At 51.5% G+C, this 22,065-nt stretch overlaps 7 protein-coding genes across 7 annotated transcripts; 4 read left to right on the forward strand and 3 right to left on the reverse strand.

Moving 5' to 3' along the window:
* Positions 1 to 7: 7 nt before the first annotated feature.
* Positions 8 to 2,897, forward strand: ASPSYDRAFT_56557 (ABC1 kinase family protein; the record flags this gene model as incomplete). Its single annotated transcript, XM_040849234.1, has 3 exons — positions 8 to 458; positions 1,017 to 1,629; positions 1,685 to 2,897. The coding sequence occupies 3 exons, from the start codon at positions 8 to 10 to the stop codon at positions 2,895 to 2,897; spliced, it is 2,277 nt and encodes a 758-aa protein (XP_040704994.1).
* A 465-nt stretch (positions 2,898 to 3,362) lies between these two features.
* On the reverse strand, positions 3,363 to 7,943 carry ASPSYDRAFT_148012 (uncharacterized protein; the record flags this gene model as incomplete). Its single annotated transcript, XM_040841771.1, has 5 exons — positions 3,363 to 4,406; positions 4,465 to 4,716; positions 4,935 to 5,105; positions 5,186 to 5,370; positions 6,032 to 7,943. 5 exons carry the CDS (start codon positions 7,941 to 7,943, stop codon positions 3,363 to 3,365), a joined length of 3,564 nt encoding a protein of 1,187 aa, XP_040704995.1.
* Positions 7,944 to 8,777: 834 nt separating this feature from the next.
* On the forward strand, positions 8,778 to 10,804 carry ASPSYDRAFT_43098 (t-SNARE syntaxin). Its single transcript, XM_040846591.1, has 4 exons — positions 8,778 to 9,479; positions 9,537 to 9,718; positions 9,771 to 10,331; positions 10,393 to 10,804. Exons 1-4 carry the CDS (start codon positions 9,224 to 9,226, stop codon positions 10,426 to 10,428), a joined length of 1,035 nt encoding a protein of 344 aa, XP_040704996.1. The 5' UTR covers positions 8,778 to 9,223; the 3' UTR covers positions 10,429 to 10,804.
* A 507-nt stretch (positions 10,805 to 11,311) lies between these two features.
* On the reverse strand, positions 11,312 to 12,355 carry ASPSYDRAFT_87744 (YoaK family protein; the record flags this gene model as incomplete). Its single annotated transcript, XM_040851892.1, has 2 exons — positions 11,312 to 11,931; positions 11,995 to 12,355. 2 exons carry the CDS (start codon positions 12,353 to 12,355, stop codon positions 11,312 to 11,314), a joined length of 981 nt encoding a protein of 326 aa, XP_040704997.1.
* A 3,411-nt stretch (positions 12,356 to 15,766) lies between these two features.
* Positions 15,767 to 16,631, forward strand: ASPSYDRAFT_87745 (uncharacterized protein; the record flags this gene model as incomplete). Its single annotated transcript, XM_040851893.1, has 2 exons — positions 15,767 to 16,192; positions 16,260 to 16,631. The coding sequence occupies 2 exons, from the start codon at positions 15,767 to 15,769 to the stop codon at positions 16,629 to 16,631; spliced, it is 798 nt and encodes a 265-aa protein (XP_040704998.1).
* A 173-nt stretch (positions 16,632 to 16,804) lies between these two features.
* Positions 16,805 to 18,311, forward strand: ASPSYDRAFT_798750 (M50 family metallopeptidase). The gene is made up of 4 exons (XM_040851017.1): positions 16,805 to 17,163; positions 17,252 to 17,614; positions 17,702 to 17,746; positions 17,811 to 18,311. The coding sequence occupies exons 1-4, from the start codon at positions 16,978 to 16,980 to the stop codon at positions 18,021 to 18,023; spliced, it is 807 nt and encodes a 268-aa protein (XP_040704999.1). The 5' UTR covers positions 16,805 to 16,977; the 3' UTR covers positions 18,024 to 18,311.
* A 287-nt stretch (positions 18,312 to 18,598) lies between these two features.
* ASPSYDRAFT_147957 (putative pH signal transduction protein PalI) lies at positions 18,599 to 20,573 on the reverse strand (the record flags this gene model as incomplete). The annotated part of the gene is made up of 3 exons (XM_040841761.1): positions 18,599 to 19,073; positions 19,131 to 20,328; positions 20,384 to 20,573. 3 exons carry the CDS (start codon positions 20,571 to 20,573, stop codon positions 18,599 to 18,601), a joined length of 1,863 nt encoding a protein of 620 aa, XP_040705000.1.
* Between the last annotated feature and the right edge of the window lie 1,492 nt (positions 20,574 to 22,065).

Below are 22,065 nucleotides of genomic sequence, written 5' to 3' on the forward strand. Positions count from 1 at the left end.
AGCCAATATGCGTTTTACCACGTTGTTCCCTCTGCTACTACTCTTCCTCCCTTTTGCTACCGCCGGATTTAGCGCCATCTGCATAAGAGTCGTGACAGCCCTGGCCGCACGCCCCAACGATCTGTTCAACAAGTTCCAACGCGAAGTCTGCGCTCGAGGATGCCAGCCAACAGTGCCTCACTGGGACCTCTGGACCCGCAATAACACCTTTGTCCCCGCCGTTCGCAGCATGATGAAGACCCTTAACGCCCCGAAACAGGAGGAGGCGATGTTGAAACTCGGTGACGATGCTGCCGATATCATCAAGCAGCAATGCGGGCCAAAACTACAAGGACGGGATATCTGCGCCGACGCTGAGGTCCTGGCGGCGTTTGGAAATTGCTTCAAGAGGAATTTTCTCAGATCAGCAATTGCCAACCTGCCCGTGCTGCTGCCGATGGCCTCGGAGCCGGTGTGTCGCAAGCAGCTGGAGTATCTAGAGTCGGACGAGCTCTGGGAGGAGATCATACCGAACAACATGAGGGAGTACGCAAAGGTGTGCAAGCAGTTAACATACGAGCCGGTGATGGAGCAGATGTATACATTTTAAAACAATAATGGACAGCTACTGTATATAAATGCAATATATTTCATAATATTCCGCGAGCGTTGTTATCTCCGTGCCGGGAAATTCAACGCCGATTTCCCGATGTCGTCTCACTTCCAAATCGTCATTATCGCCAACACCTTCGTTCCTCCCCAGTTCGCAGCTCCTCAAATCCAGTTTGTCCCAGGGGCTTCATCATGCAACTTTGTCCGTGTTTATCTTGATCTCTTTTCTATGGCACCCGCCTGTCTGTTTCGGGCCCTCCGCCCGAGCTCCTCGCTCACGAGTCTTGTGCTTTCCCCGCGTCATCTCCGCCCTCGCCTCCCCCGTCATCCTTCTCCCCCTCGCGTGCCATACTCTCGATCGCTCAGTCGAGATGTACACTCTAGAGAATTCCAGCCGTTTGTTCCTCCTTCACCGAGCTCCTTAGGGAAACCCACACCCGCAAAGACCTACCACCGAACCCGCAAATGGCTGCGCCGTATTTTTTACCTGTCAGTCGCGACTGGCGTAGTTTACGCCCTTGATACCCAATTCTACGCCTCATCCCTGACCAGAACCGCTCGAACTTTCTCTCTGGGCCTGCTTGTAGCCCTGGACTACAAGGTCAACTTCCGTCCGAACCCTCCCCTCGCGAATTCCATCACAGATGTCCATGCTCGAAACGCCGAGCGATTGTCCGACCTCCTACGGCACAATGGCGGACTCTATTTGAAAATCGGACAAGCCATTGCAATGCAATCCGCGATTTTACCGCCAGAGTTTCAGAAGATGTTTTCGCGCATGTTCGACGATGCACCCCAGAATGATTGGAAGGACGTTGACAAGGTCATCCGGCAGGACTTTGGCAAGTCTGCGGAGGAGGTATTCGGCGTATCCTTCAATGGAGATCCTACGAAGGGGGTCATGGAGCGTACTGCCAGGGCAAGCGCCAGTGTAGCTCAGGTCCACTGGGCTCGGCTGGCGGACGGGAGAGAGATTGCCATCAAGATCCAGAAACGAGAGATCGCGCGACAAATAAAATGGGATCTATGGGCTTTCAAGTATGATACCTACCCTGTGACATGTTTAGTTCCGTCATTACTAACAAGCCCGAAGAGTCGTGACCTGGATTTACAGTCGCGTTTTCGATATCCCATTCTACAGCCTTGTACCCTATGTCAGCGAGCGCCTTTTCCTCGAGACAGATTTTGAAAACGAGGCCGATAACTCTGAGTTGATGGCAAAGTTTGTTGCAGGAGAGCCTCGCCTCCGGGACCGTGTGTACATTCCCAAAGTTTACCGTGAGCTCAGTTCCAAGCGCGTCATGACGGCCGAGTGGGTTGAGGGTGTGAGACTCTGGGATAAAGATTCCATCACGCGCACATGGCGCGGAGGCTGGCGGCAAGGCAGCCCAGGTTGTGGCGGAACTCCGCTTGACCTTCCCAAAACCAGCAAGTCCCTACCTGCAACAATGCCTCGATCCTCAAGCCTCAAGATTAAGCCAGAACGAGACGAATGGCGTGGGAGGAACCGCCGCGGAGGCCTTGGCCTGTCGTTGAAGGAAGTCATGACAACCATGGTAGATCTCTTCTCGGCCCAGATGTTCCTTTGGGGTTTGGTACACTGCGACCCTCATCCAGGTAACATTTTCATCCGCCGCAAGCCCAATGGCCACTCTGAACTTGTTCTCATCGATCACGGCCTTTACATCCATATGGAACCTGATTTCCGACACCAATACGCACGCTTCTGGAAGGCACTGCTTACCTTCGACAACGAGGCAATCGGCGACATCGTCAAAGGCTGGGGTGTTAACAACGCCGACATCTTCGCCTCCTTGACACTCATGAAACCCTATCGCGGTGGAAACCTCTCCACTCAACAGGGCATCGAGAAACTGAGTAAATCTGAGCGAGCCCAACTCCACTATGAAATGCAACAGGCTAGTCGCAAAGCCGTCCGCGAGATACTCGGTGATGAAAATAAATGGCCTCGTCAACTTATCTTTATCGGCCGCAATCTCCGTATTGTCCAAGGGAACAATCAATTCCTGGGATCCCCCGTCAACCGTGTGAAGATAACGGGGATGTGGGCGTCGCGCGCTCTTGTGGAATCGCCTGACCTGCCGCTGAGCGAGAAAATTAAAAACTACGGCCGCCATCTGCTTTTCCGTTTTGTGCTCTTCTCCAGCGATCTCTTCTTCTACTTCACAAAGGTGCGCCAGTTCCTGCACCTGGGTGGTGGCATGGAAGATGATCTCGAGGCTCAAATGCAATCGGTCGCTAAGGATATGGGAGTGGAGTTGAATCACAGCGTTTTTGAGGGATAATGAGGGATAATCTACTCTTGACGTATATACTCCTGGTCTTCTCCGCTATAGACTTTGTATACTACCAACGATAAAATGTATAAGACAGGGACAATCGAGTCATGAGCACTGCAATATTTAAATGGCTTATCGTGCCTGGTTACTGTTAGTCGTGTAGTATATCCAAATCTTTTTATTATTCCGGTATGGAGCTGTAGATAAGGTACAACTTGTAGGAGTACTAACAAAGGAAAGACGAACAGGTATACATACTCGCTTGCTGATTCTCAAAGAAAGAAAAGAAAGAAAAACAAAAAAAATTTCAAAAAAAAAAAAAAAAAAAAGGCTAGGTTTACCCCAGAAAAAAATCTCCTACGTACATTTGCGGTATTTCATCATGTCCATGGATCGTAAGTAGGGCATATCTCATATAGCATGTTATATATTTAGTTTCATTCAACGGCGAATCTATCTCGGTCGAGAGGTTCATTGATGTTCCCACTCAGAGTACCCGAGGGGCCGCCATTCCTGCCCCGGGTACGCAGTACTGGACATCATAATTTCCTCGCTGGAATCATCATCCGCTCGGACGGGCAGTTCGACAGGGGCGCTGGAGGCGTTTATTGCTCGGGCGCCGCCGCGGTGTGGGTGTACTTGTTCTGGTAGTTGAGCCTGTTCGGTTGCCGCTGGAGCAGTTGGTAGGTTGATGAATGGAGGACCCTGTTTTTCATCTACAGGTTGGTGATTAGACGGCCCGTGCTCTTCTTCATCTTCTTGGTAGGTTGGTAATCGCGGCCCGTTCAGTGCGCCTTCGGTTTCCTGGCGCCAGGAGAATGATGTACTCGCTGTGCCCTCGTCGGAATCGCCCGGGATGGTGATCTTCCATGGTAATTCTTGGTCGCCGGCGTGACTGGTACGGGGGTTGGATGTCCGGAAGGTGCCCAGCTTGTAGGCCGGGTCGGTTGCATCATGCTTTGGCAGGTTCCGCTCTTCGGGCCGTGGCGCGAAGGCCTTGGGGCTCCGGGAGCGGAGGTGTAGGTCTTGAGCGTAGGTGCGGTCTTCGGAACGGCCGCGAGATGGCGGCGTGCGAGGAGCTGAGGTGGGGATAGGCGGGCTGAATCGCGGGGGAGAAGCGTGCGATTGGCGCTGTGGGCTGCCAGGTGAATGATAAGGAGGGGAACGGGGAGAAAGTCGCCCAGGATCGATAGGTGTAGGGTCGCTTAGTCTCATATGGTCAGAGCTTGTGGTACCGTAAAGGTTCGGGTGCGACTCTGCTACAGTGAATGTTTCCGGTGACTCGTGGGCAAAGTACCCCTCGATGGGTGCGCGATGGCCGTGAAGGGTATTGCGAGCATCTGGAAGAGAGACGGGCCGTTCGTGATTATCAACAGAAGAAACCGAAGAGGTAGCAACTCTAGAGTCTGGTCGCGAGGTCACTGGTGCGAGATAGTTTCTGGTGCTGCCTTCCGATGAAGATTCAAGTGGCTCTGGGGGAGCTGACTTTCTATGCTGAGTGCGGCTGAAAAGACCCTAGAACAAGAATTAGAAGTTGAACTTACACAATTAGTGCATGCGAACGAGAACCTACGGTCAATTTATTAAAAGACTTTTTCTGCAATTGACCGGCCTTAAATTCGGACTGGTTCGAACCCATTGAGACGCGGTGAAATCGACCAACGTTCTTCAGCTTCTCCATGGGTGAGGAAGAGGTTCTGGGAGATGCGGGGTCCCGCGACGAGGATATCTGTTCTGGCCGGCGCGACCACTCATGCTTGGGAGAAAGGAGCGGCAGCAGTCCAGGGGTGGAAGCCGGCCGACCGTTATGCCGGGCCGGGGCAGTCTGAATAGCCTCACGGTGAGCGAAAGGGCTTTCAAAAAGGTTATTGTTCCCTTGGCTGGACGCCCTCCTCTGGCCACGGCGCCAAGTTCTTCCGCCCAAGTGACGCGGGAGGGAGTCGCCCACGGCGGATGGCAGTGAAATCTCAGAAGAAAGATGATTCTGGCCTGGCGGAGAAAATCAGCCACCAGTCGGAATACTTCTACAATTACATTAAGGACCACAATAGTCGACTCACCAAGCTTCGGTGCGAAGGGCGGCGGCGGGTCTAGATCCGATTCCTGCACGCCCAAGGACGAAATCGATGGCAGCTGGTGCAGAGCAGGAAGCATCGGATCGTGGTTCTGGGCGCTGTCTTGTTCCGGAATATCATCGAGGAATACAGCGTGAAACTGGGGGCTTGGTAGTTCTTCGCGAGATACAGGGAACGCATGAATGGCTTCGTCGTCGTTCTCTCCGTCGTTCTGCGCACTCCTTCGGAGGTCGTCTCGTGGCTTAGCGCCCAAGTGATCAACACCGTCGCAGCCAGCGTGCTCGTTATTATTGGCTGAACGAGAAGAATTGCTCTGATGCGGCTCCCCTTGTTCCTCGAAAGGACAGGGATTGCTGGAGCCTGCTGGGCGTTGCTGACAGCCGCTGTGCCTGTCGAATTGCCCGCTGGGTGGGGAGCGTTGAACAAAGAAATATTCCCCGCCCCTTGTTGTCACTGCATTGCCAGACTGATTTGTCAGTTTCATCCATGGTCTACTCGCAGGGGGATCATGCAGGTCCCGGGTGTTTTCTAGATCTAAGCCGGGCCCAGGGTTAGGCTGGAGGTCTGATAGCCGTACGGGCCTGTGATATCCACGCGACGATTGGAACCCCTACAACACCATCACCAGGATATTAGAGGTGACACAAGTGAAGAAAAGGGCAAGTAGAGAAAGAAGGACTGAGGGCAGAAGCAAAGGGAAAGCGCAGATACAACGAGTGTTTCAAAAACATTATCTCGTGTCACATTCTCAATCACACCTCAAAATATTCTCAATTACAACAGGCCCTGGTATCAAGAAAACAAAGACATGAAGCAAATTGAAAGGAAAATATACAGGATGAACGACAAGTTAAAACATGTACAACCATGGGCTTCCATACTAATTAAGCAAGACAAATTAAGGAAATGGAAAGATGTACGCGGGGATTGGGATAAAGAGAACAGTGCAGTGGAAGACGAACCCCCCAAAACGAAATCAAGGTTCTACCTTTTCGGATCCTCCAACTCCTTTCAGTTTACTCCGGCCCTTGGAAAATAGGCCCTTAGCGGCTTTGCCGGCATGACCACCCAATACTCCCGCAGTGTGCAGGAAATCCTTCCCTGCCTGATTTTGTCTCACCGAACCAAGGGTCGTGGAGGACCGCCTAACATGGCCCGATGTTGAGTGAGATCCATCCTGGAGCGAGGACGCAAGGTTTCCCAAGGACGTCAGCTTGGGGAATTTTGCGCGTGGTAAACTGTTTTTGAATTCGTCTGATAGTGGCTTTGAGTTGCGCTCAACGACGTCGGCATGCTCAGGATGGGCGTAGAGGGTAACTTGAACCCAATTGCTTAAGCCAGTATCAATAGCTGCGAACTGGTCTCGAGTCCTGTCAAACGCCTGGATCCGTTCATATGGTGATTGTTTACCGAGGATATCCTTGAACCCCAGCAAGCCTGATTCGATTGACGTAGACGAGATTGGTGCTGAAAGTCCCAAATTTTGATGCTTAGGGCTGTGGGATTCTTCCTCTTCGGCCTGCGCTAGTGCCTCTGAGAGAGTAGGTTCATAGCCCGGGCCACTTGACGAAATGTCGGTAGTGTCTATTGCCAAGGGTGGCAAGACCGTAAGCCCCGCGTTTTCAGGATCATCCCTGCTTCCTGCCTCCTCCAATGTTTTGGAAGGTTCGTTTGTCGGCGTCGCCTCAGAGTCTAGGTGAACATTTTCTTGAGAAAATGGGAACTGCCCCGGCATTGGTCGGGCGGGTTGCGATTGTGTGACAACGGTAGGGTCCTCCTCGTCGGACGAATCCTCCCAAGAAAACCGTTTCTTGAGTTTGGGTTGCGTATTCTGCGCTGAGATAGGAGTTGGCTCCTCAATTGAAGGTCCTGAAGTTGCCGGAACAGCATTGGACATGGAACTAGCGGGCTCCGCCTGCGGGGCAACTGTTGATAGCCCGCCTTTATGTGGAAAGAGGGTGTCCTGCCCGCTCGTCTGAGGAGGAGTATCGTTGTCCTGGTGATCAGAGGGAGTGTTCTCTCTGCTTAATGAACGAATGATTTCCTTCCGTAGCCGGTCATTCTCCGTGTCCTCGGGAGAATTTTCCGAGCTCATGGACGGGATGATCACAGGGATGTTCTCTGTGGATACTCCTGGTCCAGGCGCTATACTAGTTTGAACATTAAGAGGTGGTGGTAGATCCCGCACTGGTGTTTCTCGAGAGGGCAGGGCCGTGTCTGGATGAGGAAGTTCCTGCCGTGCGGATTGCGGATGATCCAGAGGGGATTCTGCGGGTGTTGCACCAGAAAGCTGAGCCAATTCAGAAGAAACACTAGTATCAGGACCTACAAGTTGTGGTCTGCGAGACGGACTATTACCAGGGCTAGGAATGCTCAAATCCCGGCGATGCCCAGGTTTAAAGACAATGCCGGCTTCGGTTGGTGTCTCTGCATTTTCGTTGGGCTCTTCGTGAATAGTTGGTGTCTTATCATCGGTAGTACCCTGGCGGGCGATAATAGGACTGATCCCCGTAGTGCTATCACTATTGGAGCGAGCTACACTATCAGCAATCGTACTTGGGGTCTCAGGCACATCGAATGCTTGGTTGACAGCCGAGCGGAAGCCAAGAGAAGGATTGTGTTGGAGCTGGTGTTGTTGGTTTGGCACATCTTGATTGATTTGAGGATTTGAATCGGAATCCGTAAGAAGATTAGAACCAAACCCTGACAAGCGCTTCACATCCGGCAGCGAGAGGGTCGGAGGCTCGTTTGCTGTTGCCGGGGGAATAACTGAAGTATCGGCGTCTGCTTGAACGGAAAGAGGTGCAGTGGTCTCGGAGGGCTCGGCACCTACACTACTCGTGGGCGGCTCGGTCGCAGACGTGGCTTTCTGTTCTTCACGCATCCGCTTATATATCTCCGCTGGACGAACAATTGGTGTTTCAGGACTGCTGGGCGACGCCGGATTTCCGGCTGACTCTGTTTGAGTGTGTTCCATCGAACGCGAACGATCCATACTGGGTAATGGAGGATGTGAAGATCCTTTTGAGATGCTCGAGATATCTGGATTGCTTCGATTCGCACCAGGCTGCTGAAGCTGTGGGACTGGCGGCTCATCATCGTATTCATATTCCCCGTACTCATCTTCGCCCCAGTCATCGCCGTCGTAGGTGTACTTTTTCGCCTCGACCCAGCGCTTCGTTTTCGCACGATTCACATTCGTTCTGAAAGATACAGGAGTATCGCCGCCCCCGGGAGATAGTGGACTGCTCGTGCTAGAGTTGGACGAGTGAAGAGGACTAGGAGGAAAAGTGTATTAGTCAGTATCATGCAACGCAATACTGGCAAGGTGCCGCAACTTACGGACGCTGAAATGGGCCCGACATGTTTATAGTTGGCTGTTTTAGAACAGCTCATCAACTTTCACAATTAGATCGGTTTAAACTGGCGATCGGCATGCCCAAGCGCTGCAATTGCAAAACTTGACGCCAGTCGTGTGCTGTGTCACAAAATAGAAAGCAGAGCTCGCTCAGGCAACAACAACAAATTTCGGGCGGCTATGACGTGAGGGAGAAGATTAAAGAATGGTCAAAGTGTCAAACAAGTATTCTGATGAGGATGCTGCGGAGGGGTAGGATTATTAGGTGAAAATGTCGATTGGAAATAAAAGGGAAGGCGTCTGAGAAAGGTCGGGAAGAAGCAAATGTGTCCAAGCGAAGCTGACGTCGTAGTCAGGCACTGCCCAGTGCCGGTAGATAATAATTGCATCCCCCTGAGGCGTAAGGCGGGCATATTGTCACTGCCTGAACGCCTGGGGCCGTTTACCCTCGGTGGCGGGTCTGTGGCTGGTTTTAAGGGTGGCTGTGCTTTCATGTGGTTAATCTTTACGCTTTTCCATTTTCGGAGGTTAGATCCACGTGATTGCCACTGTCCGATCGGGAAGGACGACTGCGGCGAGTCTGCGACGGGACAAGTAGACTGTCTCATCGCTGCCAATGCTCACAACCTTGCCTGATTCATTTATTATGGAATCTTTGCTCACATTTTAAACTTTCTTCTCCATCGGCTTTCATTCCTTCGTTTGCACCATCTCGAAGTCGCTAATACCCCGGCGGACAAATACGTCCCCCTATTGTTGTCTCCTTATCGATTAGGTCACCCTTTTCCTAAGCCCCCCCGTCGCAGTCCACCGGACGCTTGACAATTGCGCACCGACTGCCGAGTTGTTAAAGGAATCAGATTTCTTATCATTTGACTGTTCTCCCTACGAACTGCGATATGACCGGCCCATCGATACAAGATCGCACGGGCGAATTCCAGGCCATCCTTGGACAAGCCCAGAAACGTGCAGCGTCCTCGAAGGTTGGATCACAGCGACAAGCGTTATTATCAGACTCCCAGAGACGACAGGCAAATGGCTCTTTGGATAGTGCAGAAAATGGCAAGAGGACCAGGTCGGAATTCGCTCGACGCGCGGCGGAAATTGGGCGGGGAATCACGGCGACAACGGCGAAGCTCCGAAGATTAGCAGAGCGTGAGTATCTAAGTTGAGGCAGGGCGGTATCAGATGCAGATTCTAATCTGGTGCCAGTTGCGAAACGAAAGACGCTTTTCGATGACAGGCCGGTCGAAATTTCCGAGTTGACGTATGTCATCAAGCAGGATCTCGCGTCGCTGAACCAGCACATTGCCTCGCTACAAGCACTTACACTTTCGCAACATCCAAAATCCAACCGATCAAAAACGGATCAAGAAGGAGAGCATAATGATAATGTACGTGGAGCGTGGTCGTAATGTAGTGTAGTGTTTGCTAACATTTCATTAGGTTGTGGTCATGCTACAAGGCAAACTGGCAGACGTGGGTGCCAATTTTAAGGACGTCCTCGAGGTCCGCACCAAGAACATCCAAGCTTCTCGTTCACGGACAGAAAATTTTGTCTCCTCTGTTTCGTCCAAGTCACAAGCTGCGCTGGACACCCAGCGGTCAGACTCTCCTCTCTATCCGTCCGGACGAAGAACGCCACAACCAGGCGGCGCATCGGATCTTTTGACTTTAGAACCATCGAATCCATCCCCTCTAGGTCGCCCATCCATGCAGTCTGACCAGCAACTTTTGATGATGGAAGAGGCAGAGTCAAGTAACTCGTATATTCAGTCCCGTGGCGAGGCTATTGACGCGATTGAGAGGACGATCAATGAATTAGGCGGCATTTTCGGTCAGCTGGCACAAATGGTCAGCGAACAATCCGAAATGATTCAACGGATAGATGCCAACACTGAAGATGTTGTGGATAACGTTCAAGGCGCACAGCGCGAACTCATGAAATACTGGACACGGGTCTCAGGGAACCGGTGGCTAATCGCTAAGATGTTTGGAGTTCTAATGGTAAGCAATTACTCGCCCCATCTGTGCGTGTAAATTGTATGATGCTAACGAATACTTGTAGATTTTCTTTCTTCTTTGGGTGTTGATATCTGGATAGACGCAGGCACATACTACTTGTTTTAATAATGTATTACTATGGGGCTCCATTCCGCCTCTGCCCTTTTCAATGAATGACGCATATCCGTTTAGGATTGGCTGATGCTTTTTTATTCATTTTCTTTACCTCTCTCTCTTTCCCTCTCTTCGTTTTTGGCTTGTGTTGCGATTGGCGCAGCTAGATCTGGATGCGGATTTACTTTCTCTGAGCAGTGTATTCAACTTTTCCTTTGTTCAATTCATCCCTGGTGCATACCTGTGGTAGCATTATAGATTGAAATCGATTTTGAATGCCTCAATCCAGCGACATATCTTTCAAATACCTGATAGGAAAGCTTTCATATATACCAATGATGCAACAATCACTAGAATAATAACCACAGACTGAGAAAGAAGACACTTTTGTTGTAAATTCCTGACCGATGGTAGGTTGGTACGATAGTGTCGGGATGCCAAAGAGTTACATATTAAGGCTAGGTGGGCTAATTTGGGAGGACGAAGCTTCCGAGCGCCTCTTCGTATTCAGCACCGGCCCAATATCTCCTACTACCCAGCGTATACTGATAGTACCGACTTTGAGGAATCGAGCTACTTCGTACTGGCGAATAATTACACATGACCAAGAGTACTCAGATGATTGATGTATTGAAAGAGAACCACTAACGCCGCAACTAGTCTGAATGACCACCCACTGGCCCGTGACCCTACTGGTTTACTCTATCGATCATTAAGTCGTAAGCTAAGCAGGAACATGAGCCTGTGTGAAGAACATCGCGGGAACTGGAAGGTAAGGGAGACAGAAGCGAATAGTAAAGAGGAAAAGAATAGCAGAAGAAAAACATGTGCAGTGAAGTAAAGTAAAGACAAGCAGAATAAAGAAGACATCATACAGACCCGGTGACTTCGGTCCTCTTGGTACGCTCTCCTTTCCATATAAACCAACTGACGGTGATTATCAGCTTAACTCCCATAGCCAACCAGAGACTTGCTGCCATCTCAGTCACCTTTGACAGCCCTCCTGCTGTCACCGCGCCGAGAAAGAGAGCAAGAAACCCTCCAACCCGTCGGTTACGTTTGGGATTGGCCTTTAGAGCAGCACCCAGGTTTGGATCCACGAGCAGGTCGCAGAGCAGGGTAGTAAGTACGACGGTAGGAAGCTCATCAAATTCTAAAACCCTGGATGCAACGATCTGACCCCCAGCCTGAAAGGCTAATAGGGATATTGGTAGCACCTGCATCCACTGAATCGGGGCTCGGGGATCTTCTGGCTTCGGGTCTACAACATCAAGCTGAACCAGAAGAGCGGCTGCAAGGATGGCAGCGGTCTGCACCGCGAAGGATATTATCAAGGTTGATCGACGGCGGGAACCCAGAGCGCGGCCTACCTGGATAAAGAGGACGTTTGACATGATGAAAACGGTAACAGCGATTAGGGATTTGGCCCAGAGGTAGGCAGGGTAAGCTGGTTGTCCGGATACCCCTAGGGCTATGAAGACAGTGTTCCCTAGGTACGTACGGTTAGAGAACAGTGTTGTGGGCTGATATCGACCAGGGTTTGCTGACTTACCTGTTTGCATACTGCTGAAACTGCCCCATGCATTGAAAGACAGCCCGTCCACAAGACCGCTAACGAAGCCGCACATGATGAGGAAGATATCAGCGTAGTGGGGGTCGATGTTGCACCTCATATGTCTAGAAAGGCTTGACTGCCATGTAGTAGGCTCTTCATCAGAGAGAGTAGTTAGGTTACCCGCAAGGGAGACATTCGTACTGCCCCCTACGGACCATAGCCCCCCGGTTTCTTTGGAATCATACTGGGGTGGTTGAGACCCTGTAGTAGTATCCCAGTATGTGAGGCGGTTGTTGCTGAGATCGGGGGCTGTTGTAGCGGGCTCGATCTCCGTCGAGGACCTGGGAGGGCGTTGCATGCTGTGCGTTGCAGAGGGGGATGGAAATGTTATGATATTGCCCTTAGTGGACTCTTAAGACTGAATTGTAAGGTGGGAAAAAGTACAGATAAGGCTGTTTGAACAAGCAAACCACAAGGCTTATGGATCTGAGATAGATGAATCGAGATATGACAGAATCGGGGAAAGATCCAGACTGTTGGGGCGCAAGCGGCACTCAATATATGATGATTGTGGCCTCACCTGGCTAGGCTCAAGACAATTTTCTCTCCCCCTTCAAATGGGTCCATGTCTGACTGGGGTTCCGCATAGAAAGCAATAGCAAAGATGCCAAGAACATATTCTTAATGTCGTCAGCCCAACTCGGATTCAGACAAAACGCCCAGATGCGTTCTCGCCGATCTGTCAGGTATCCGGAGCATACCCGGATATATTCATACATACAGTGCCGCGTGCTTGATGTTACACAGCTGCGTTTCAAAGCGGCCGTGTGAGTCGAGACTGCATAACCTTACATTCAGGCAGCTTGTTGAACGGTGATGCCAGACTGGATAACCTTCCCCCTCCACTGGTTGACGCCTTTCGAGGCTCCCCGACGCATGGGCACATCTCGATTTCCGTGTCCCATGGAGGTTCTCTTGGCATGTCCCTTGGCACATTGTTCCAAGGCATCATGCTCTGGCTTGTTTCCGCTTATCGAGTCACAACAGACAGACAGCGGGGCGGTTAACCCCGACGCCAACCTTGACAGAAGTCAAGCAAACAGCCATTGGCCATCCAAATTACTCCTTATCTCGGGGTCGATCGGTGGAGAATGCCAAGGCAGAGACGTCTAAAGTAGGTAGTGGTGACTGGTGATTCAGGCAGCGTTATTCTCTGTCCAAAAACAGGACATTCGGCGGTTCGAAGCTGGACTTCCGCGATGGTGGAGCGCTTGGCGCGAATGATGATACCTCGTGTTGACGGGAGGGGGCGGACGGTTCCGGACCTGAGCGTCTGGAGAAGAGGCGAAAGTCTGCTGGGTCTGCAAGACCAAGAGAAAGGAGCTGAGGACGGAAGCAAGGAAGCGAGGTTACTCAAAGGCGTCCCGGTGAAACAGTGAGCCCGACGCCAGCCTCAGCCGCCAACAACAACACAGACCTTTCTTATCATCTGCACTCGGCATCAATCCATATGACACCAGCTATCAACCTCTTCCTCGCCTTTTTCTCGTTGTCTTTTCCTGCTCTGCCGTGCTTGAGGATCCTGCACCGCCCCTTCTGGCCTTCTCTGGTATAAGCTGCCAAGAGGATCGTCAGCTTGGGGACCGGCGCGTCCACTAGTCCCTTTAGCAGCGTGAACCACAATTCAAGTCGCCCACTTGCGAGACAAGCCTGGTGGCTCCCGGGGTGCTTGGCAAGATGCCGGATCTATGACTCTAAACTATCGTTCTCTGCCGAGACTCTTGTCAACCTTCGTCAGACACAGCCCCAGTTGCCATGTGCCCTATTCGGCTGGTCAGCCGCGTCTGCGCCTGGCTTTGCGCTGAGGAGCTGAACCAATCGTGGCCGGGTATGAAGTCGAATGTGGCTTGGCAAATCTCTTGGGCAACGAGACCACAAGATGCAAATTCCAGCGAGGCGGAATTCAGGGGTCGGAGGGGTAAACTCGGCCATCGGGAGATTCACCATTGGATAGGCTTCTCGTCCTTTATCCATTATTAATGGCCGTTATATCTTTATCTATGATCGGCGGGCCGACCTCCCGGAACCTTTAGGCTTCAGGGGCCCGGACCCCAGATCACAGGCAATCCACACCGTCAACGCAAAAAAAGGAAAATTGTGTGTGATTTGATTCTGGCGACGACATGTCGATGCCAAGCAGTGCTCTGGCTCCCAACGAGTATCAAACCGCGCCAAGGAAGGAAACACTGCTCGGTATGAGATGTGCAGTCCGGAGTTATCACGCTCCATGCTGCTCCCACGCCTGATGACCCTGTCATTGGATTTTCCGGTATGGAGAATGTTCAAGCCATTCTCGGTGGCTGACAACCATCGTATGAGCGAGTCGAGGCTGACGCGATTTCTCATACTTCGAATCCACATTGGGCGCGAACAATCTTGGCGGGCTTCATTGTCCTGAATCTGAGTGGAATCTTAGTCGATTGCGGCGTTGACCTGCAAATAGACCAAGCGGACTTATCATCTTGATCAAGGCAACTTTGTTTTCTTCATGCTTGTTGATGCGTACTGGTTGCATCCTTGCACCGAATCTTCCCGATCTCCTGGGAGATTGTTCTCCCCGACTTTTCTTGTCAGTGATCACCGACCAGTGCCATTGGCGCAGTCCTTCGGTGCTTCGCTCTTGCAGCTTCATACTTGCACGTCATCATTTCTGGGCTTATCAGTGAGATGCGATGCTTTTACCCTTTTGGATCTTGAGTTCACTTCCTGAAACCAATCGCGGTCGGCAGCGGGGCGGCGGACCCAGGGCCTATTTCTGAATTGAGATGCATATCATCGGCGCAAGAAACCCTAACTCAAAACGTTGCTTGTCAGCTTGATAAGGAATTGACATAACATAATTATGCCGAGTAATTGTTCACGTCCCCCTTACCGGTGGGAAAGTGTCCCGACCAATGAGACATCCAGGAAATGGTAGGGTCTTCATCTTTACCCCGGCTTTCTTTCCTGCCAGGCCTGCTTTGGTGGGGGAGATTGGAGACACGGAGGGTTCTGACGATGTTCCGATTCTCAGGTTGAAGATGTCCAAGCCACAGACAAGGATGTATTCTCCACGGACACGGGAAAGAGTCACAACCACCCCAGATGACGAAGCTACCACCAGTCGACCGCACGCTTGTTCCCGTGTGAGCAGACGAGTATCCAAGCCAAGCACTTATTTATCCCAATGAAGTAGCAGATGTAGGATTTGTGACTGAAGTTGGCTTGCAGGCCATTCCTGAGAGGCCGGCACACGAGATGATTTGGTTGTCCTCGTCCAAATCTTCGGAATATCTCCGGTAGATTGTTTCCATGCCTTTCCACCTTCACAAGGCAACAATTGTCCTACCATAATCCCAATGGAAAAGACAAAATGGAGTGTCGGAGAAAATACACCACACGCACTCTATCTTGGACCGGAATCTTGACCTGGATTTTCCTTGCTGATCGCGTGTAAGTTGTCCAAAAAAGCCTACAGAAACGAATGCAGCTGAACGGTCTACTTGTTGTGTTTCGCCGCCGAAGATGGCTCTATATTACATCTGCTTGAGCTGTAGCGTCGGTATTCGGAAGCGGATATCGGATATGCTGGCTCTACTGTGTCCTCACCCTCGGTTGGGATTAGAGTTTTGCGGGGTAACCATCCTTCTAGCAGAAGCCAGTATGAACGACAGGGAAAGGTATCTCTCTTATCCATCTTTCTTTTGCGAATAGTGACGCCCACGCCAATATGACAGCAGCGAATATCATCACGAACACTATCCGCCGAACAAGCGGCAGCAGACCCATTGCAACAGTGACTATTTCTCGACCATCCAAGCTAAACAGTCTCAACTCGCATCTCCTCAACCTTCTTGCCCAGGAAATACGCAGTATCCCGCAAAGCCATCCCGATCTACTCGCCGTGATTTTAACGGGACATGGCACAAAGTCATTTGTTGGTGGTGCAGACATCGGGGAAATGGCCACCCTGGCTTCGCCAGCGGCCGCCCGGGAATTCATCACGAAAGTCCACACGGCATGTAAGAGCATCCGAGACTGTCCGGTGCCAGTAATAGGACGTATAAATGGATATGCGTTGGGTGCTGGCCTGGAGATCGCCGCGAGCTGCGATTTCCGTGTTGCCAGCCGAAACGCAGTGTTTGGTATGCCTGAAGTATGTTTACCTAGATGCTTATCCTGTCCACGTTTTAGTCTCAGAAAAACAAAGCTGAGATATCAAGGTAAACGTTGGAATCCCCAGCGTTATGGAAGCGGCCCTTCTGCCTGGGTTAATCGGATGGGGACGGACACGTCGACTACTGATGCTCGGTGAAAACATCGCCGCCGCCGCGGCTCTTCAGTGGGGTCTCGTGGAGAAGGTCGTCGAGCCGGACCATCTCGACCACGCGGTGGATGAGTGGGCTCAGCTGCTGGAGAGGAGTGGGCCGCGCGCCGTTCGCCAGCAAAAGAAGCTCATTCGGCAGTGGGAACAACTTGGTATAGACAGTGCCATTGAAGCTGGGATTCCTGCTTTTGCGGAGTCGTTTGAGAGCGGCGGAGAGGGGCAGCGAATGTTATCTGAGTTCTTTGAGAGGCGGCAGAAGAGCAAATAGCCGACTTGAATTCGCTTTGGAGGAGCGCGAAGAATGCTCAGCCAAATAAACGACACGCATGAGCTTTCAGCCCTGTATACCTTCTCCTCATTGTTTGATTGGACAAAGAGAACGACCCGCCCCAGCCACGCGCGCTATTCCAAAAATAACCCACTAGGCCGTTATGTCCAGCCACACGCTAATCCCTTCTGGGGAAAGAATCATCATCAGACGCGTAGACTAAAACCAGGACTAGGCGCCAATTTATCTGCAATAAATTGATCAAATGTTCGTGAATGTCTCCAAACGCGCTCATTAACAAGAAAAACTTCAAATAAAGAAAAAGAGGACAGGCTAAGCTAAAGCAATGGCGCCTTATAATGAAGTCCTCGCTCAACGCGCCGTCGAGGCGACGGAGTCTCATCTCTACAAGCGCGACCTCACCGTCAATCACACCCAAGCCGTTACACTCGGTGTTATGGGCGCCTATGTCGTCGTGATCGCTATTCTCTGGAACGTGCCAGTTCTGCGATATTCTCTATGGCCCTTCAAGGTGCGATATACGAATTTGCCCCTACTACCCCTTCCCCCAAATGTAAACAAGCAAACACCACTAACCCCGCTCCCCTCGCTCTCCACAGATGCTCGTGATCGCCTTTCACGAATTCGGCCACGCAATAACAGCCTGCTGCACAGGCGGGCGCGTGAAATCCATCTCTCTCGACCCCCACGAGGGCGGCGTCACCCACATGCAGGGTGGCATGACCGCAATCACACTGCCGGCGGGGTACCTGGGGTCGTCGATTATCGGGGCACTGCTGATCTTCGCCGGGTTCAATATCACCGCGAGTAAAGTCGCGAGTATCATTCTCGGCGTGTGCTTTCTGTTGACGCTTTGGTGGGCGCGCAGGGATTGGTTGACCATCATCACGGTACTGTTAGCTGTCGGATTGTTGGTTGCTTGCTGGTTTATTGCGCACGGGCAGGCACTTAGATGGGTTGTGGTGAGTTTGCCTTACCTATGAAGGGGAGGGAGAGAGAGAGCAAGAAAGTGTCGATGTCTATGGATGCTAATTTGTTTTGTTGCGCAGCTCTTTATCGGTGTCATGTCGGCGCTTTACAGTGTCTGGGATATCGTGAGTCCTTTCCCCCTACTGAACATGCCACATGACTAGGCTAACTCAATTGCTCGATATACAGTGCGACGACCTAATACTCCGAAAAGTGAACTCCTCTGACGCAAGCGTCTTCGCCCAGCGCTACGGCGGTTCCTCGCGATGCTGGGGTCTCCTCTGGTCTCTGGTTTCTCTTATCTTCATTGCCATCGCAATCGTTGCTGGCATTGCAGCGTTCCCACAGTCGTTCAGCCAGCAGGAGGATGATTCAAAGGGATTCCTGCCCACGAAATTTTAAAGTAACTTTATTTCCTTTACAGCGTTACGCATTTTTTGTTATACCATGGGCTCAATGATTAATGAGTGACTTGACTTTTTGTTTTCGGCGTGTATAGGTTTCGGGATGGATATTGGGCTTCCCAAAGTTGACTAGTTTTATCAGTTTGATACCACAACGCGCGGATTAGGGATGGGGTTTAATTATACCTATTTGATAGAGCTGGCATTTTATAGCTCTACGGAGGCTTTTGAGCGACTAAGATATATTTGATTTTGAGACAAGTTTAAGTGACGGACTGCTCCATGAATGTAAATCGGCTTCAAAGACTGAATTAGATTTAGCCATGTTGCCATTCACGCCTTGGAACCTCAGGCATGTGCAATCCACCAGGGAGCCACCAAAGCACTTGCTCCATTCAATAGATATCCTAGCCTTCCAGCATCAGACACGGAACTAAGATGGAATGTGACGCCACGTAAATGTACAAAAACGGGGAAATGAACAGTCCATGGACGGCCTGCCATCCCTTATAAACACCAGACGCCAATTCCCAATTATAAGCACAGGGAAATAAGAAAGAAAAACCGAGTTATTCAAGGAATTGGGTATCTCGAATTGTTTGCGCCCGGTAGTGGTGGCATGCGGCCGCCTGCTCCCATGCCGGCTCGGAGATCAAAATCGGGGTTGTTCTCGAGCAAGACGTCGCGTTTCTGCTGGACAGCTTGCGCCGGCATAGGCGGTGGTCGCCACTTTGGGTTGATTGGCCGTTCGGAGATTGATGTGAAATGGCTTACTTCGCTAGCAGCAGGTGAGCTGGGACGTTCCACCTCATTTTCCTTCGACTTTTGCTCACCAGTATTGCCTGGTGTCAACGCAGAAGGCAGCCGTGGATTGCCAACTGCCGACTCGTTTTGACTCGTATACACGGGGTCTTCATCTTCGTAATACATACTACCTGAATTAGAACGGATATGGCGTGGCTGAATCGGCGGATTGGCTCGAAATGGTAGGGTTGGCTCGGCTTGGTACGCGTGTGGTGTCCAGTTTGCGCGAGGCGGAACGTACGACCTAGTTTGAACGTGATTAGTAGACCATAAGCGTGATATCGAATTAACTGGGGCTTACGCTGTCCGGCTGTAAATCGAGGGGCTGTTAGGTTCTTCCTGATTGTCGGTCGAGATGGCATGTAGTTGATTGGAATCAGGCATGTCTTCCAGAGGCTCCGACTCACGCCGCGGCTGAGGCATCATTTCAATCGCCTGGCCGGGTGGTCCTGGGGATTGTTGGCGAGGCGACGGTCCGCGATAGCTGTATTCATCCTCAACTATTGGCTGTGCACCAGGACCATACCCGCCTGCTGGGGGTGGTGGTCGGTACCCTCCACGTCCCATCGGTATTGGAGGACCTCCGCGGCCCATAGGACCACCACGTCCAGGAGGGGCGCCACGGGAATTAGGCCCGTAGGCACCTCCATACGGACCACCGCGTCCATACCCTCCGCGGGGCGGATACCCACCACGGCCACGTGAGGGAAAGCCTGGAGGTGGAAATCTCCGAGGATCTGAATATGGATCACGCATTCTAGGGTCTGGGGGGCCAGGTGTGCGCATTCTAGACGCGGGATTGTATGGTACTGGCGGTTGAGGATTGCCAAAATCATCTCGAGGGGTATTATAACGCACTGGATCTCCTGGGGCTCGCGACGGGTACGCGCTGTCCTGAACGATACGGTCATTTTGACTGTTCAAAGGCGTACGATCATCGTCACTTTCCCGTGTGTTGGTGCGGAAGGTGGCAAACGTAGGGCCAGAAGAATCTGGACTCTGGGCCGCGGTGACGAAAGTCTCTTTGGTTTCCGGTACCATCGGCTTGGGATCATTCAGAGCGGCTGCAGCTGTGTTTTGACGATTGTAGTAGTTCTGCCCACTCATTTCGGCATTCTCCGCGATGCGCCTCTTTCGAGCCTTGCGACTAACCAGCGTTCGGCGCATTGCGCAGGTAACGACACCACATGTGACCAAGATAATTGTCGCGGCGAGAACGATCCAACCACCCCATGACAAATGCGGTACAAACAACAGTATATCGACCAGGAAAGCAAGCAACGAAACAAGAAGAGTCGGGAGGAGTAAAATTAACAAGGCGAGAAGATAACGTGGAGAATGCGACGGGCCGTGGAAATGAGCTGCTGCAGCGAGGCAGAGGCATATCAAGGTGAGAAAGGCAGCGATCGGGTGCACAATAAGGATGGAAGAAAGGGATTTCCGAGCGTCCGAAGGGAGATTGAAGTCGCCGTCGGTGCTCCCGGTGTTCTTAATTTCCTCTGCGATCATGTTAGCGACTAAAAATCGAACGGCGGTCTCATAGGTGCAACAAACCTGTGGTATATCCAACATGGATCGCGGTGCATTCGCCCGACTTGCAGTAACCGAAGACACCATATTCGACATTATCAAATGTTGCCAGCGGAATATTCTTGACGATAGGCGTCGATATCACAGAGAGAAGGAGGAGAACAAAGGCGATCAGCAGAAGCACGGTTAACGGGGTCGCGGGCTTGAGTAACATTGTGAGGAGCGCGAAACAGCCGCGAAGGCTGCTTGGCTGTCAGGTAAAGAGAACAGAAGGAATGTCAGGTCAGCGAACGGACCCTGATTACAGCGGCACACGTAGACGGGATGATTCAACGCGACCTCTGAAATTACAACATTGAGCGTGACATTAGCCTGCAGCAGCGCTTCTCCGGGAAGGAAACTGAGGGGGCGACAAGGAGACGAGGATGCCAGGAAGAGACCGTGGTCGGAGGGGAGGATAGTCGTAGCGGGGAGGCTGAAACGAATAATAGCTCTTGTCCAGACAAGAGAAGATAAGAGAAGAAGAGATTGAAAAAGAGCGAAAGAATAATACTAATGCAGGCAATATCTGGCTAGCGACTAAGTTAACGGATGGAAGAAGGCACAGCCATGTCTGGCGACTAGACTGGTTGAAAGACGGAGATGGAGAGAAGGCGAAGGGCTCGAGGACGGGGAATTGCTGATGACTTAATCACCTCCCGCCTCCACACTTCTTTGCTCTGCAATCTGCGTTATTACGGAGTATATCTCTACGAGGTAGGTGTTCTGCACTTCTACCTTTCTCAATGGCCTTTTTTGCTCCTTACGAGGTTGATGACTTGTCTCTCCTCCCAAAGACCCTCGATTCCTCCTCGACTTGGTTCTTCCATGGTGGCTGAGGCCAGCCGGATTAGAACAAGCGATGCCTAGCTAAAGTGACTTGCACTTAAATGCCTCATCGTGATTCGCTGCCCAGCGGCAGTGACCTTGCGGTTGAGTCCCACTACTCAGGACTGTCTCCGTCAATTGGATTGAGTCTCACTGCAAAATGCCCATGGAACCTGAAATGGAACATGGCGACATTGGCGAGGCCGTGCCGCGCTGCGACTATGATCCAGCCAGCAGCCAGTCATCTGATTCCCCGCCGGTAACACAGTGAAAATGCACCCCTTAATATCGTGCCGAGCAGCGAGCTCTAATTGCTTTTCCCGCAGAGGGCCAGATGCGTTTGAGCCCAGGACAGACACGAGAAAGATCGGCCGTACGATCGGGCGCTCTTGCGAAAGTGATGACGCGAGGCGTCCCCACGGCGGAAGTTGCTAATCTTCTCTTTGAGACAAATCGTCTCGACGATGAGACTTGATGCAACTCGTTTTTAAACTTCTTTTGGTGCAAGTCTTGGACCAGCTTGTTTTAGAATAGTGGAACACAAAGTCAACCGGTCGACTTCAATTTCCAATTTGTCCACAACTCAAGCCCGTGCTTCGAGAGGCTCCACCTCCGTTGACAGGACACGACTGTGGGGTCAATCGTTGAAGTCTGGCCAGGAGGAAGTATAATTCGGTTCCTTTCGCTTGGTAGCCCTCCCTGCTTGGACTTTTTATGAGCGATACTAGGAGTACAACCGATGCAAACCGTGATCTAAGCATAGACGAGATGATGCTTTTTCGGCACACATGCGGAGGTACTCCGGAGTGCCTATTCCGGAGACAACAAACAAGCAAAGT

This window comes from Aspergillus sydowii (assembly GCF_001890705.1).
Source record: "Aspergillus sydowii CBS 593.65 unplaced genomic scaffold ASPSYscaffold_3, whole genome shotgun sequence".
Taxonomy (NCBI): Eukaryota; Fungi; Ascomycota; class Eurotiomycetes; order Eurotiales; family Aspergillaceae; genus Aspergillus; species Aspergillus sydowii.